Consider the following 13,529-nt stretch of genomic DNA (forward strand, 5'->3'; position numbering starts at 1 on the left):
TACTTGTCCAAGTTCACTCAGATGGTACCTAGTGGGACCCATGCACAGGTGATCTGAATTCAGAGCCCATGTTCTTTTGGTTATAAACTCAGCATGTTACTTTGGGCCAGTCCTGGCTCTGCCTCTGCACCCGTTTTCTCATCTCCCAGCTGACAGCCAGGTGAGTGTGCCATCTTGGGCGCACTGGCCCTGCTGGGCGCGGATGACTTCAGCCCAGCCAACATCACATGGGGCAGGAGAACCACCCAGCTGGGCCCAGGCAACCCACAGAATCATGAGAGATAATAAAATGGATTTATTTTAAGCCATTTGTTACACAGCAATAGATAAATAAAACAGTATTCAGCAACAAATATTTGCTGAGTGCCTGGTGTGTACCAGACACTGTACTAGACACTAGAAGAAGCCCATCATTGTTTTTGTTTCCAGCTTCCGGGCCTGCTAGGAGCCTTTAACTTCCTCCCGCCGCAGACTGAACCGGGCCCGGGCAGGAGCATGCAGCCTCAGGTGTTGTCTCTCCAGAGATGCCATCAGCACCGAGGATGCTATCATAGCTGGGCGGAGGCAAGAGGGGCTGGGCCCCCACCAGGGCATCCCCAGAGGCACCCAGGTCTTCCTCCATGGGGTATGTAGGTGGTATCGGGGGCCCCTCAGCCAGTGGGCAGCACACGGCCTCCTCATCACTGGGGAAGGCAACCACCTTTGGAGACCTACAGGGACAGAAAAGGAGAGGCTGTGAGCAGGGGTTGGGGCAAAACTCTACCGCACACCAGGGAAATAGCAAGGAAGGCAGTGACGGGGCAGCTTCATGCCCTGGTCCAAGCCCTCTGCGAGTTCTCCAGGGCCCCATATACACAGCTGAAGCTTGGCATCAGCTGGCCCCCTGCCACCCTCAGCTCCCCGACTCCACCCTCCCTGCCCTATAGTTAGTTCTTCATAGAGGTAGTTCCTCAGTTCTCTCTGCAGGGAAAGTCCTTCCCACCTTCCTTGCTGGTCAGTCCCCACTTGCCCTTCTAGTCTCCTCTGGGGAGCTCTCCTGACCTCCCCCAGCAAAGCCCCTACTCCCTGCTCTGGGCTCCCAAAGGGCTCCCCTCTCTGTCACTGCACTGATCCCACCTAGGTGTCACCAAGGGCAGGGACTTTGAGTGTCCAGGGACTGATGCTTGGGGATGTTTGTTGAAAAACTGAGTGGTGATCCATGGTGAGAAAGGCTCCCAGCTTACTGTAATCTCCCTTATAAGATCTGGAGTTGTGGATGCTCAGGGCAGGATGGGAGACCTCAACTCCTCTGCCCACTTGGATGCTTGAGGCCCTGATAAGTCCACCAAATATCTACCTCTGCTTGCGTACCTCCAGAGGTGGAGAGCTCACCACTTACCAAGTCAACTGCATCTGTCTCTGAACAGTTTGGTTTTCCTGTGATTTGCCCCCACCTCCCCCAAATGAACCACCCTGCAGGGACTTGAGGCAGAGACCAGATCCTCTGACCATGTTCTGCAGGCTAGATTCTAAGAACAGGTCATTTGCATCCCAGCCACAGCATTGCTGACAGGAATAAGGCTGGCCCTCAGTCCTCTCAGGACCCTGGTACGTCCCTCTAGGGAGTCAGTGCCCCTTCCCCTCCCAGGACCCTGGAGGTGAGAGTGTCACTGATCCAGTGTCCGGGCTGGTCCTGCTTTGGGAAGATACTGCCAGATACAGGGGCTGACTCTGTGACCTTGAAGGTCTCTTCCCACCCCAGGTGGCTGAGGGCTGGCTGTGAGTCAGCATTGGCTGAGTCAGCTCCCTGCTATGCCACAATCATGGGTCAGTAACTCTATTGATCTGGGCCCCAGTTTCCCCATCTGTAAAGTGGAACAATAACAGCACCTGCCTCACAGGACTGTGTGAAGATTAAATGAGATAATACAGCGGGCACCTTGCACGTGCTCTATAAATGGGAGCTGGAAACAAAATCTCAAAGGTGTCCATGAGGAAGGGTCACAGATCTCCTGCTGGCAGGCACCACACAGGCTCAGAGAGGCTGTCACTTGCCGAAGGTCATCAGTTTGAGCCAGGAGGGAAGAAGATAAATCTATATCAGCGGGCCTCCCTGTCTAGACAAGGGAGGGGCCAATGGCAGGAGGCTGGCTGGAGGACAGAAGAGGTAGTGGAGGAGGCTTTGCTTTAGGGATGGTGGAGGGTCTGTGCCAGGAATCTGCTGCCCCTCAGGTCAGCACCCACTGCCCACCGGGGACATGGCCCTTCTCTGAGCAATGTGTCTTCTCAGCCCATGCCCACTGCCACCCTCAGAATAGCCCACTGGGAGGCAGGTTCACTGCTCCAGTCATAGGCCAGGGTTGTGGTGCAGGCTATGTGCCAGTCTGATGGAGGACACCAGCCAGGAGCCAAATTTGGGCCCCCCAGCCAGTGCTTTTGCAAAGTGCTCTCACAGACCCTCCTTCTCTGGAGCCCAGGAGCTGAGGAAGGTGATAAGAGATCTCACTCTCCTGACTCCCAGCATCCTTGGCAGGTGAGGGCAGGCAAAGAATTTTGCATCTGCTTTGCAGGTGAGCCAGGTAAGCTAGGTTCAATTGCTGTGTGATGTAGACCATGTTCACACCCTCTCTGAGCCTCTTTAGCCTCATCTGTAAATTGAGGATAACAATTCCCATTTTATAGATTCAGGGAAAATGGAAAAGGTTTCAACAACACTCAGAAAAAATGTGGGTGATGACTTCGAGAGCCACACACCTCCTGGCCTGCTCACCTCCCAGCCATGCCCTGGCCGCTCCCACTTCTCCAGCCCCAGAGACAGGCAGGCTCTGGGTATGCCTGGAGCCACCCAGCAGGCAACAGCTGGCAGGGCAGGGCACAGCTGCTGGTGAGCTCAGCCCACAGCAGGAAGTTTGCTTAGAGGGCAGACATGGAGTGGCCCTCATGCCACCTCACCTAGCCAGCTGGGCCCATCCAGCCAGGGTCATCACGGTCGTGCAGTCGTGGTTCAGAAGTCTGGGAACTTGGGAAACACGAGGCCCCAGGCAGGGCGGCCACGTCACACACTTAGGGGCAGGCTTGTTCATGGTGCATTCTGGACATGCTCCCTGCAGCTGTGTGGGCTGGGCCCACACACAGGAAGCTCCACCAAGGCTAGGGTTTGCCTCTCTGGAGTCTGGTGGGGATAGGAGATCTGGGCCTGGCACCAGCTCCTCCATCCTCCACCCTTCAGCTGAGTCAAGCAGACACAGAAGGGAAAGGGAAAGGAACAAGGGTCAAACACTACTTGCCCAACACTCAACTCTCTAATCTCATTTCACATTCAGGACAAGCCCGTGGCTGGCGGCCTTCAGCCAGGTAAGGGAAGGCCATGCGTCCACTAAGCAGCAAAGCCCCAGCTCTGTCTACTTGCAAGGCCCAAGCCAACGGCACCTATCACACCTCTCCTGAGCCAGCCCCTAATGTATCCACACCTCAACCTTCTCATCCATAAAATGGGCCCAGTCCTTACACTGCCTCATAAGCAGTGAGGCTCAAATCAGTGGACATGAGAGAGGATCGTGAAATGAAAGCACAGTCAGAGCAGTGAACTTTGCAGTGTATACGCCTCCCATCCGTCATCTCATCTGAGCCTAACAGCAATCCTAGGGAAAATTCCAGGTTTGACGTAGGAAGAACTAGACATAGCTCAGAGTCTAAGTAACAGGCTCGAGGACACAGCTTAGAAAAGAGCAGACACTGAAAGCCTCATGTCTGACTAGAGCCATGCTTTGTCTGCTGTACTCACTGAGGGCAGGGGCCCTGGGAGGACTCTCATCCAGCCACATCACTTAGGGGCTCACACTTTAGATGGGGGCCCCAAGGGCAGGGTTCTGCCTGTTTTGTCCATTGCTGCATTGTCAGTGCACTGCCTAGGACCAAGTACACAGCAGGCACCCAGTAAACGGTGAAATGCATGCAAGGATAAGTAGATGAATAAATGAGGAAACTGAGGCCCCAAGAGGGAAATGGACCTGCCCAAGCCATCAGCCTAAAAGGCCTCTGTCTCTGACCTGAATTTACCCACAGACAGCAAGGTGCCTGCAGGCAGGGACAGCTGACTGGCCTCCCCATGGGGGCCAGATGCTGGGCTCTCAGCAGCACGGCCGGGCTAGATCAGCCCCATGGGCAAGAAAGAGCCATTAGCAGAAGCAGCTTCCCCAACATCCACCACCCCAGTTTCGGATCTAAGACTTGGGTCTCCAAACCTGATGGGCCATGAGCACCCTGTAGCCTCCTGGGTGGGTTCCTCCTTGGCCTGGCTGGGAATGAAGGCCCAGTGGCTCCAACTGACAGATGCAGCTGTGGCCCGGGCCCTGTTGAGTCAACATGGCTGTGTGTACAGACAACACCCACCCTCCGTGCTCAGGCCAGGCCAGGCAGGGAGGGACAGGCTCCAGTCCAGAGTGCCCTGAGGCCTGGCCTGGTTCCAACTGACCATTAACTCACTGTGTTACCAGGTAGGTCACTGGTCTCTCTGAGACCCAGGCTTCTCATCTGAGAAGTGAAGGGTTTGGCTGGAGACTCGGGGGACCCTGCCCTTCCCTCTAACAGACAGGTCAAACCAAAGCATGACCACTGGACTAAGGGGCCTCTGTTGAATACTCTGTTGTCTGTGACCTCGGTGAGTCACAGGCCAGGAGCCAGGACTAACCTGTCACATTCTTTAACTCAGAATGCATTTTCCCTCTAACCATGGGAAGAAGGGTGCCTTGGTCCCAGATCGGCTCACAGATGTCTGGTTTAGCCACCAAGACAAGCAAATCCAGTGCGTACAGAGTGGTGTGGGGGAACGCACCTTCACAGCCAGCAGGCTTTGCCACTTTCTAGCTGTCTAACCCCCACCCTCTTTTTCTGTAAAAGGCAACAGGAATTCTTCCCTTGCAAGTGGACAGGACTGGAGAAGATGTATGCAGGCCCCTGATATGTAGGCACTGCCGATACTTGGCCAATGAGTAAGTGTAAAATAAGAGCACTAAGATCCATGCATTCTCAGCAGGGCAGAAATTGGTCCTTGGAATCTTGCTGATACTGTTTATGTATAAAGCACAGATATACATACAGATATACAGACTCAATATACAGTATCTGTGGTATTAACATTTCATGGGGGGATTAAGAAAAAATGGCTAAAAAGTCTCCTTAGAGAGACCAATAATGAAAAAAAAAAGGTTGAGAAATATTATCTAAATGCAAAATTTTGTCTCCATGCCCCACATTAAGCCCGGGCCTTTGTACATGCTCTCTGCCTAAAACACCTCTCTCCACCTTATCCAACTGAGGAAAAGTTGACAATTGTTGGCACGGTAGGTACTGTGTGCCAGGCACTGGGCTGAGTTCTTGATTCACAACATCTCATTTAATTTTCCCCTAACTTCAGGGTTAAGGAATGTGTGGGAGCATAGACTCTGGGCTCGAGTCCTGGCTCTGACACACACTGGCTGGGTGCCCCAGGGTGAGTTACTTAACATCACGGTACCCCAGTTTCCTCATCTATAAATGGCGTTCATAACAGTACCTACTTCAGAGGGCTGCCGTAAGGACTAAATGATTAGACATACGCAAAACACTTAGAGCAGAGTCAGGCTCCTGGTAAGTACTAAACAGGCGTTTGCTATTATTTCTGTTCTTATTATTCTTATTTTATTTCAGATGAAGAAGCTCAGTGGGGTTGCATGATCTATTTGAAGTCCCACAGCTAGTTAGTGACAGAACCAGGCAGGAGACGATCCCAGTGGGTCTGACTCCTGTGTGTGAGCGCTTAACCCCTACATTACTCTGCCCCATACCATGTTGCACTCAGCTGCCGCCTCCTCCAGGAAGCTTTCCTGGACTTCTCCCCATCTCCACAAGACCATGTCTGTCCCTCTTTCATAGCTTTAACTACTCTGATTTATCAAAGTCTGCCTCTGTCTGGAGGCTTTAAACACGTCCAGGAGTGCTGATCAGATCAGCCTCCAAGACCCCAGGGCATAGGCAAGGCCTGGTCCAGACGAGAAACCCCATGAGAGTTTGCTGAGTAAATGCCTGATGGTGTGATGGTGCCCCACCGGAGGCCCCCACTGGCCCTGCTGACCTGCTGCTCTCCTTCTCCAAGGGCTCCACAGTGAGGTAGTACAGGTCTCTGGAGACGTGATACGGGTCCCATCGAGGTGGCCCCCGGGTGCTGGCCTTGAGGGACCACAGCAGGCCGAAAAGCAGCAGCAGGCCGCCTGCACCACAGCAGAAGAAGCTGACCGACCTGAGCAGGGGACCGGGGGCCTCAGGCTTGGGGCGTCCAGTGGGTGGGGCTGGCTGGCTGGGCTGGGCACCTGCATCTCCTTCACTCCACCAGGCGAAGCAGAGTGTCCCGGCCACCAGAACCACCGTGCCGCTGACCGTCATGCAGTAGCGGAGGGTGGAGGCCACGCGGCCCCTGTCACACATCTGGACACAGAGAAGGAGAGAGAAGAGGAGATGGGCCACATGAGAGGCCTGCTGGGTACTTGAGACCAGGTTTTAGTCCTCCTCCGCCCGAGGTCACTGGGCAGCCTCAGAAAGGTCGTTTGACTCCTCTGTACCTCAGGTTCCTCATCTGTGAAATGGGGATGATGCTCCCAACTTTGCAGGGCCGTTGTGAATGTCACAAATTTCTAGCACATGCCTGGGACCGGGTAGGAGCTCAGTAAGTGGCTGGGTTCACTCCCGGCCTCCCTCCAGGAGTCAGGCCTCATCTGCCGGGTGGGTATAAGACTCCCCACCGTGTCTACCACAGGCTGGAAGGGAGGAGAGTGAAGGCTGTGGGGTCCACCAGGCCTGCCAGGAGCGGGGCTTGCTCGTTAACTCGTTGCCTCACTTCACCCTGGTCAAAACCCCGTGAGGTCGACACTCATCTCTATAGACAGAGGAAGACACTGAAACCCTGGGGCAGGTAAAGGAGCAAGTGGGAGAGCGGCACTGAGAAGCCTGAAATTGAAATCCACAACATGAAGCAAAACTTCATGTGAAAAGATGGTCACCATGGCCTTATTTATAATAGTCATAATTTGGAAAGAGCCGAAATGTCCAGGGTAAGTAGACCACAGCATAACCTCTAGACGGACTTCTCATGACATTTAACAAAATCAAGCTTAGCACAAATGTTTAACAATAGGGGGAAAATGCTTATGACATCTGAGTTTTTTCAACTTAGTATGCCAAAATATGCAAACAGTGTTATTTCAATTAGGCAAAGACAAAATGCCCAGAGTGGGGAAAAAAATACTGGGAGGAATCCTGGCCCCAGATTATACAGACAGGAAGGGGTTGTCCCCAAAGCCAACCTCTAGGCTGTTGTACATGCTGTTCCCTCTGCTTGGCAAGGAGCTATTATTTCTCGTCCAGGCTCAGCTCAGCCCTCACCTGAGAAATCTTCACGGGTGACACTTTAAACTTGAAGTCTCCTGGGCCTTCTTGGACCAAGCTTTTATTTATCTGTTTGACTCTTCCTTTGCTTTTTGTCCTCACTAGGCAGCAAACTCCCTGAGGGCAGGTCTGTACTGGCCCTGTTCACTGCTGTCTCCCCCAGGGCTTAGCATAGACTAGCTGCTCTGGAAACATCTGTTGAAGAAATTCTCCTCAGTGAGAAACAGTGTTGCTGAATAAACCTTGTTGTGTGACAAGGCTCTCTCACGGGTGGGAGGGGTTGGGAGAGGGGAGGGAACACAGGATCCCAGCTGCTACAGCCCCGAGCCATGAAGCCTGGCTTTGTCCCAACACTGTGGTTCACCAGCTGTGTCTTGGGGTAAGGCTCTCAACTGCTTGGGGTCTGTCTCCCCACCCATATAGAGGGCAGGCTCTCCACCAGGCTGCTAGGAGAACTTACAGAGACACCCTTTCCTCTTCCAAAAACTGAGTCAGTGAAGGAGGGGACCGGGGAACTCGGAGACCTTAGGAAGACTTCCATGGCCAGACTTACCCAGCCTAAGGTGGTGTATCCGAATGATACCCCGCTGCGCAGCCAAAGGCATACTCCTTGGGGGCTGAGGGGCAGGGAAAATGTTCAAGATCTAGTAGGTAAGACTTTAGTTTTCAAAGGGGCATGTTCCCAGATGTGTTTCAAAACTTTTGTGTATGTGTGAGAAAGAGAGAATGTATACATGTAGCAAGGATGCTCAAGAAGTGAACCCCAATCTTTCTGAGCCCCCAGACCACCAGAAGCCTATAGAAAATGCCATTTGTTTTTTCCTTAACAGAGGCACTGGGTATTGAACCCAGGACCTCGTGCATGCCAAGCATGGGCTCTACCACTAAGCTATACCCCCCACCCCTGAAAATGCTATTTGTAAATTACCTGCAGTTCTCTTCCTATGAATCTGTCTATGGGGCAAGTGCCTCCTGTCCCCAGCTCAAGACATTTTCATGGTGGGTAGAAAAAGAACCTGGCTACTCCCTCTCCAGAGTCAGACAGCAAAGAGGCTGTCAAAAGGAAAAGCTGGAGAGATCAGCTTGGGGGAAAAGAAACCCACAGCAAATCAATGACAGTAACCCCTTGTCCATATATTATGGCACTTGACAGTACTCCTTCACACCCAGCATCTCATCTGACTCACCACAACTGAGATGCATGGTCAGGGCAGGAAAAGAAATTCCTGTTTTGCAATTAAGGAGACTGAGCCCAGAAAGGTGAAGGACTTTGTCCAAAGCTGGACACAGCTGTGTGTCTCGACACTTAACAGAACTCACTTCTGCACAGGGTAACTTACCATGCTTCAAAATTTCTATAAAAGCAATAGTTGCTCATTGTGGACAAAAGGAGAAAACCACAGAAGAGAATAAAAATACAAAATACGAATCATCATTCATGCTGCCCCTCGGAGATAAGCATGACCCGCATGGGGATGTGGCCCTCCCTTGGCCTGCATTCCTGATGATGGTGGCAGCAGATGTGTACTGGGCATTGGCGGGGGCTGGGAACCACACCCAGCACTTTAGAGGTGTCCCCTGACTTAATCCTTACAACAGCATTATGTCCCGAGGACACTGGAGCTGTGATGGTGACAGCTTATCAGAAGTCGGTGCCAAATTTGAACCCAGGTGTGACTCAGATCTCTGTGTGTGTGCACTGGGCTCTATATTTTTGGATCTATATTTTTCAGTATATAAAGGTGAGACCATGCTGTGAATAGAATAAGTCTTCAGCTCAGGCAGTTCCCACTTTCTAGGATGCCCTGCCCTTCTTCCTGACTCAACTGCTCCTGGGCCTCAGACAGGCTCCTACAATTGCCCTTAGCCTGTTCTCACTGGAGGCTGTGTCTTCGCCTCCTGTGTGTCTCCCCCACTCCATGTGGATTCCCCCAGAGGCAGGCAGAGCACATGATAATCTGCCACCCCCAGGAGGTGGGGGGTGTCAATGTCCACTAAAGGACAGTCTGTTCTGTTGTGTGGTGGTTTGTATTATTATTACAGATCAGGGCTCTGACTGATTATCAGCAGGGTGTCCCGGCCCAAGATTCCCCTGACCCATTTCAGAGAGTGGTCTTCAGGCTGTTCACTCACCCCGCACACTGGTGTACTGTGGACTCTGACAGAGGAGGAAGAAAGGACTCCCTGTCCTGGAGGGCATAACCCTGGCCCTGGGAAGAGAGGAAAATTCAATCCCAGAGAAGTCCCACTCCCAATCTAACACGCTTCATGCTGCCAGGCTGCCCCCTCCTTCTAGTTCCCGTATATCCCCCACACCCCATGCACCCAAACTCCTGCCACCTGGGGTCCTATACACGGGTTGCTCCCTCTGCCTGGGGAGCCCGAAGTCCCCTTCCAGGGCCCTCAGTTCACACCTTCCTTCAAGACTCAGGCCAAACACCACCTCCTCCCAGAAGTTTTCTGCTGCTGTGCCCACCACCTACCAGCTGGAGGAGGCCTTTCCCTGCAACAGAGTTATCGCTCTCTCTGACTATGACCACTCTGTTAGCTCTGTGACCTTGATCAGGCTGCTCCACATCTCTGAGCTCAAATTCCTGCCTCCTAGGGAGGAGCAAGTTGTGAAGATGAGATGTCAAGAGGGCAAGTGCTAACTGAAGCATGGTGACATAACTGGATGGAAAGATGGACCCTGGCCCTGATAAATTACCTAGCTGCTCCATGCCTCAGTTCCTTTCTCTGTAAAATGGGCACAATAATATCATAACGTCCGCGCTATCACCAGGGGAACTTCAGGTGCCAGTTTTCTATAAAGAACTAACCCATCTCAACAAGAAGTATTCCAAACCATCTCCATGTGACCACTGGGTAAACTGAGGCTCTGAGTGCCCCAACGCCACCCAGCGACTTAGAACAGAGGAGGAGACTTCGGTGTCTGGACTCTGCCCACCAAGCCACCGTGGTCAAGGTGAAGGGTAGGGGTCCAGGAGGGGTCGGGTTAGGAGGACCTGAGATGCTCCGGAAGATGGGGAGAGAAGGAAGCTTATACCCACCTTGGGCGCAGTCATCCCGCCGCAGGGTCAGGCGTGGTCCCCGCGCGGGGAGCCGCGGGAGCCCGGCGAGGGTAAAGGCATGCTGGCTGAGGGCAGCTCAAACCTGGGAATAGCTGTTTCTCGGGTCTGCGGGGGCGCCGGGCGTTAGGAGTGTCCTTGGCGACCGTCCCCCAGCCCTGCTCTCCGCGCCCCCAGGAGCGCTAAGGTCCGACTCCAGGCCTTATCCAGGGGTCTCGCTCGCCGCCGTCCGTCCGGTCCGCAGCCGCCGCCACCCGGTGCGGAGCCGTCTTCACCGCACAGGGGCTCTGCCGCCCGGGGCGCGGGGCGCTAATGCGGGGCGCCGAGGGGCAGGCGGAGCTGGGCTTCGCCCCTACTCCGTGGTGGCCACCCCCCGGGCCCCCGCCTCCACTTCGGGCTTGGCCGACTGCGCCCGGGACCCTGGGCTCAGGCTCGCGCTCGGGGGCGCGGCTCGCCCCACCTCTCGTCGGATCCGCGCCCTCGCAGCCACAGAGGCTCCCGGGTGGCGGCTCCAGGCGGCTCCAGGTGCCGCGCCCGTCCTTAAAGCGACAGCGCGACCCGGGCCGGCAAGGTTTGGGGTTTCCCAGCGTGCAGGGAGCGGCGGGACCGCTGCTAACCGGCACCTCTGTGGAACTGTCGGGAACCGGCTGACCCTGAGGCCGTCCAGCCCCCTGCTACGCCACCGGGGCGAGCTCAGTCTGCGAAGGTTCTGGAGTCCTGAGCGCATGTCTCCTCACTCCCATTTTACAGGAAGGGAAACTGAGGCCCAAGTAGGGAAGGTCCCTTGCCAGTTTACCGCATATTCCTTGACAACTGGCTTTTTCTCGTCATGACATTTAATCTGAGAGCAAGGTCTCCCCGGCCCTCCAGACCCTCACACCCTGAGGAGGAAGGCATTCTCAGAAGTAATGGCCAGCATTTAAGTACTTTCCCAGCCTCTGCAGGAGGGAGGTCACTGCCCCAGACAGCGAAAGGCCTGGAGAGCAGGGCTTGAGAGCAGGGTGTGACCTAACTTCTCTGAACCTTCTTCCTCCGGTGTCAGAGGAGGGTTGAGGATCCCAACTCACAAGTCTTCTGGGATTGAATGAGTTAAGCAGTACAGGTTAAGAGTTCAGCCTTTCACAAGTGCAGGCTGGAGGCAGATTTTGTGGACAGGGGATTTAGGGGCCTGGAGGAAGGGTCAGCGTGTGTGTACATGTGCGTTCTCTGTGGGAAGACACCTGAGTTGTAGAAGGTAGGAATGGATAGGGCGGCAGCATCCACGCTGAAGGAGCAGCTTGTGCAAAGGCCAGACAAAGTCCAGTGGGTTAACCTTGACAAATTCATGTGAGTCAAAGGGAGCCAGTTCCAGACCAGCTGGAGTCTGGGTTTTGTTTATGTCTCTTCTTGCTGCTCCAGCAAACCATTGCACTGGGCCAGATTCCCCTTAGCCATGGCCAAGGATTCTTCACCAAACTGGTGGTGACCAACTCCCCACTCAGCCTAGGGACACAGAGGGTTAGAGCAACCTGTCCAGTGGAGATCTGAAACTCACAGAGGGAAAACCATTGTCTCAGAGTCACAGAGCAGGTCAGTGGCAGGGCCCAGGCTCCTACTTCTTAAATTCCTTGTCTCTGAGGTTATATGCCACCCCTAGTGTTCTCTGAGCACCGACTCCCATGACCCCGCTGACTGGTGAGGTCTTTTATGTTATCTCATTTCATCTTCACCGTGTTTGGGGTCTGTGTAGGTGTTCCCATTTTACAGACAGGAAACAGGCTCAGAGAGGGGCAAATCTAAAGAATTCACAAGTGGTTGAGCTGAGACAGGGACCAGGTAGACCTCAAGCCAGAGCTCTGCTCTGCTCAGTCCGGAGGTGGGGACAAGCAGCCCTCTTGGGGGCCTTGTGGATCTGCTCAGGGGAAATGTGAGTGGGGAGCAGAGGGCCATGGAGCTGTCAGCCCTGCTCATTTCTGCAGGGGCCAGCCCCCATGTGGACATGGGCCCCTCAATGATCCAGACTCCCCTTCTCCTTCCTGCCAGTAGACCCAGGGTCACAGGTCACAGAATGGTGAAGTTGAGGTCCAGGCCTGGCCACACCCCAACCCTGCTTGAATCCGAGTCCCCTGGCCCAGGCTGAACACTCAGGCCCTGTAGTTGGCTAGTTGTGACTTCTGTCCTGACTCAGCCACTTCCAGGCCGGAAGACTCTAGCCATATCCTTCTCAAGCTGCCGTTTCCTTGTCTATAAAATGGAGGCCATGGTACCATGCTCCCAGGGTAGCTATGGAGGCTTAATAGTTTAATAAGACCTTTTCCATGAGGAGCTGGCCTGAGTATGCTCTTGCAATACACAGTGGCTCCATTTGTGAATCTCCCCAAGGATGGTGTCCTCCTTGAGGTCAGGGACCAATGTGACTTGGCTCAAGACCCAGCCAGACCTAACAGGGCCAGGACTAGAGGGAGCCGGGACTGAGTGCTGATCAGAACCCAGGGATCTAGCCCAGTTCTTCTGGTTCTGTCCTCTTCTTCCCCACTTTTGAGGGCTCTGGCCCCAGCCCCCAGGTCTGCCACAATGCCCATGCACCATGGGGACACTGCAGGCTTGGGAATATTTGCAGACCCTTTCTGAACAAGCAGCCTCATGTTTCCCAGCACCACCGGGCAACTGAGAAGAAAATCCATCACTAGCTTCTGCGTCCAGGTGTGGGGGAGGGGACTGCCACCTGAATCCATTTTTTAGACATCACCAGTCCATGCTTTTCCCATTTAATTGTCACCTCAGGTACTTCATCAAGGCTGAGAGAAGTGCCTGGCTCGGGGTCACACAGCTAATAAGTGGGGGGCTGGGAGTAGGGGATGGGAGAGGAATTGCTAAAATCCACGTGGATTTTCCAGACTCATATGCACTTTTCCTTTTTTTGCCGCATTGTTCCCTCTTCAGCTGTGACCTGAGCTGCTGCCCAGGACCACTTCTCACTGGCCTCTCTGCTCCAGGCTGTCTGCCCTTCATGAGCCACCAGTGTGAGGTTTCAGACCAGCTCCCCATCAGTTCCCCACCTGCCTAAACCTTTCAGTGCCCCCA

The 13,529-nt window shown here is 54.0% G+C and overlaps 1 protein-coding gene across 3 annotated transcripts; it reads right to left on the reverse strand.

The window, feature by feature from the left end:
* Positions 1-275: 275 nt before the first annotated feature.
* TMEM61 (transmembrane protein 61) lies at positions 276-10,952 on the reverse strand. 3 transcript variants are annotated; one of them, XM_072975783.1, is made up of 4 exons: positions 10,449-10,952; positions 9,532-9,608; positions 6,092-6,441; positions 276-710 (listed from the first exon to the last, which is right to left on the reverse strand). In XM_072975783.1, exons 3-4 carry the CDS (start codon positions 6,439-6,441, stop codon positions 452-454), a joined length of 609 nt encoding a protein of 202 aa, XP_072831884.1. In that variant the 5' UTR covers positions 9,532-9,608; positions 10,449-10,952; the 3' UTR covers positions 276-451. The 3 variants fall into 3 exon arrangements, with proteins under 3 accessions (XP_072831884.1, XP_072831885.1, XP_006200642.1); XM_072975784.1 differs by lacking the exon at positions 10,449-10,952 and adding an exon at positions 9,882-9,951; XM_006200580.4 differs by lacking the exon at positions 9,532-9,608.
* Positions 10,953-13,529: the final 2,577 nt, after the last annotated feature.

This window comes from Vicugna pacos, chromosome 13 (genome assembly GCF_048564905.1).
Source record: "Vicugna pacos chromosome 13, VicPac4, whole genome shotgun sequence".
NCBI classification, from domain to species: domain Eukaryota; kingdom Metazoa; phylum Chordata; class Mammalia; order Artiodactyla; family Camelidae; genus Vicugna; species Vicugna pacos.

Bases quoted from the DNA above. Each gene is read 5' to 3' on its own strand.
- TMEM61 (XM_006200580.4), bottom strand. The intron at 711-6,091 runs GTCAGCAGGGCC...CTGTCCCTGTAG, and splicing joins TTGGAGAAGGAGAGCAGCAG to GTCTCCAAAGGTGGTTGCCT.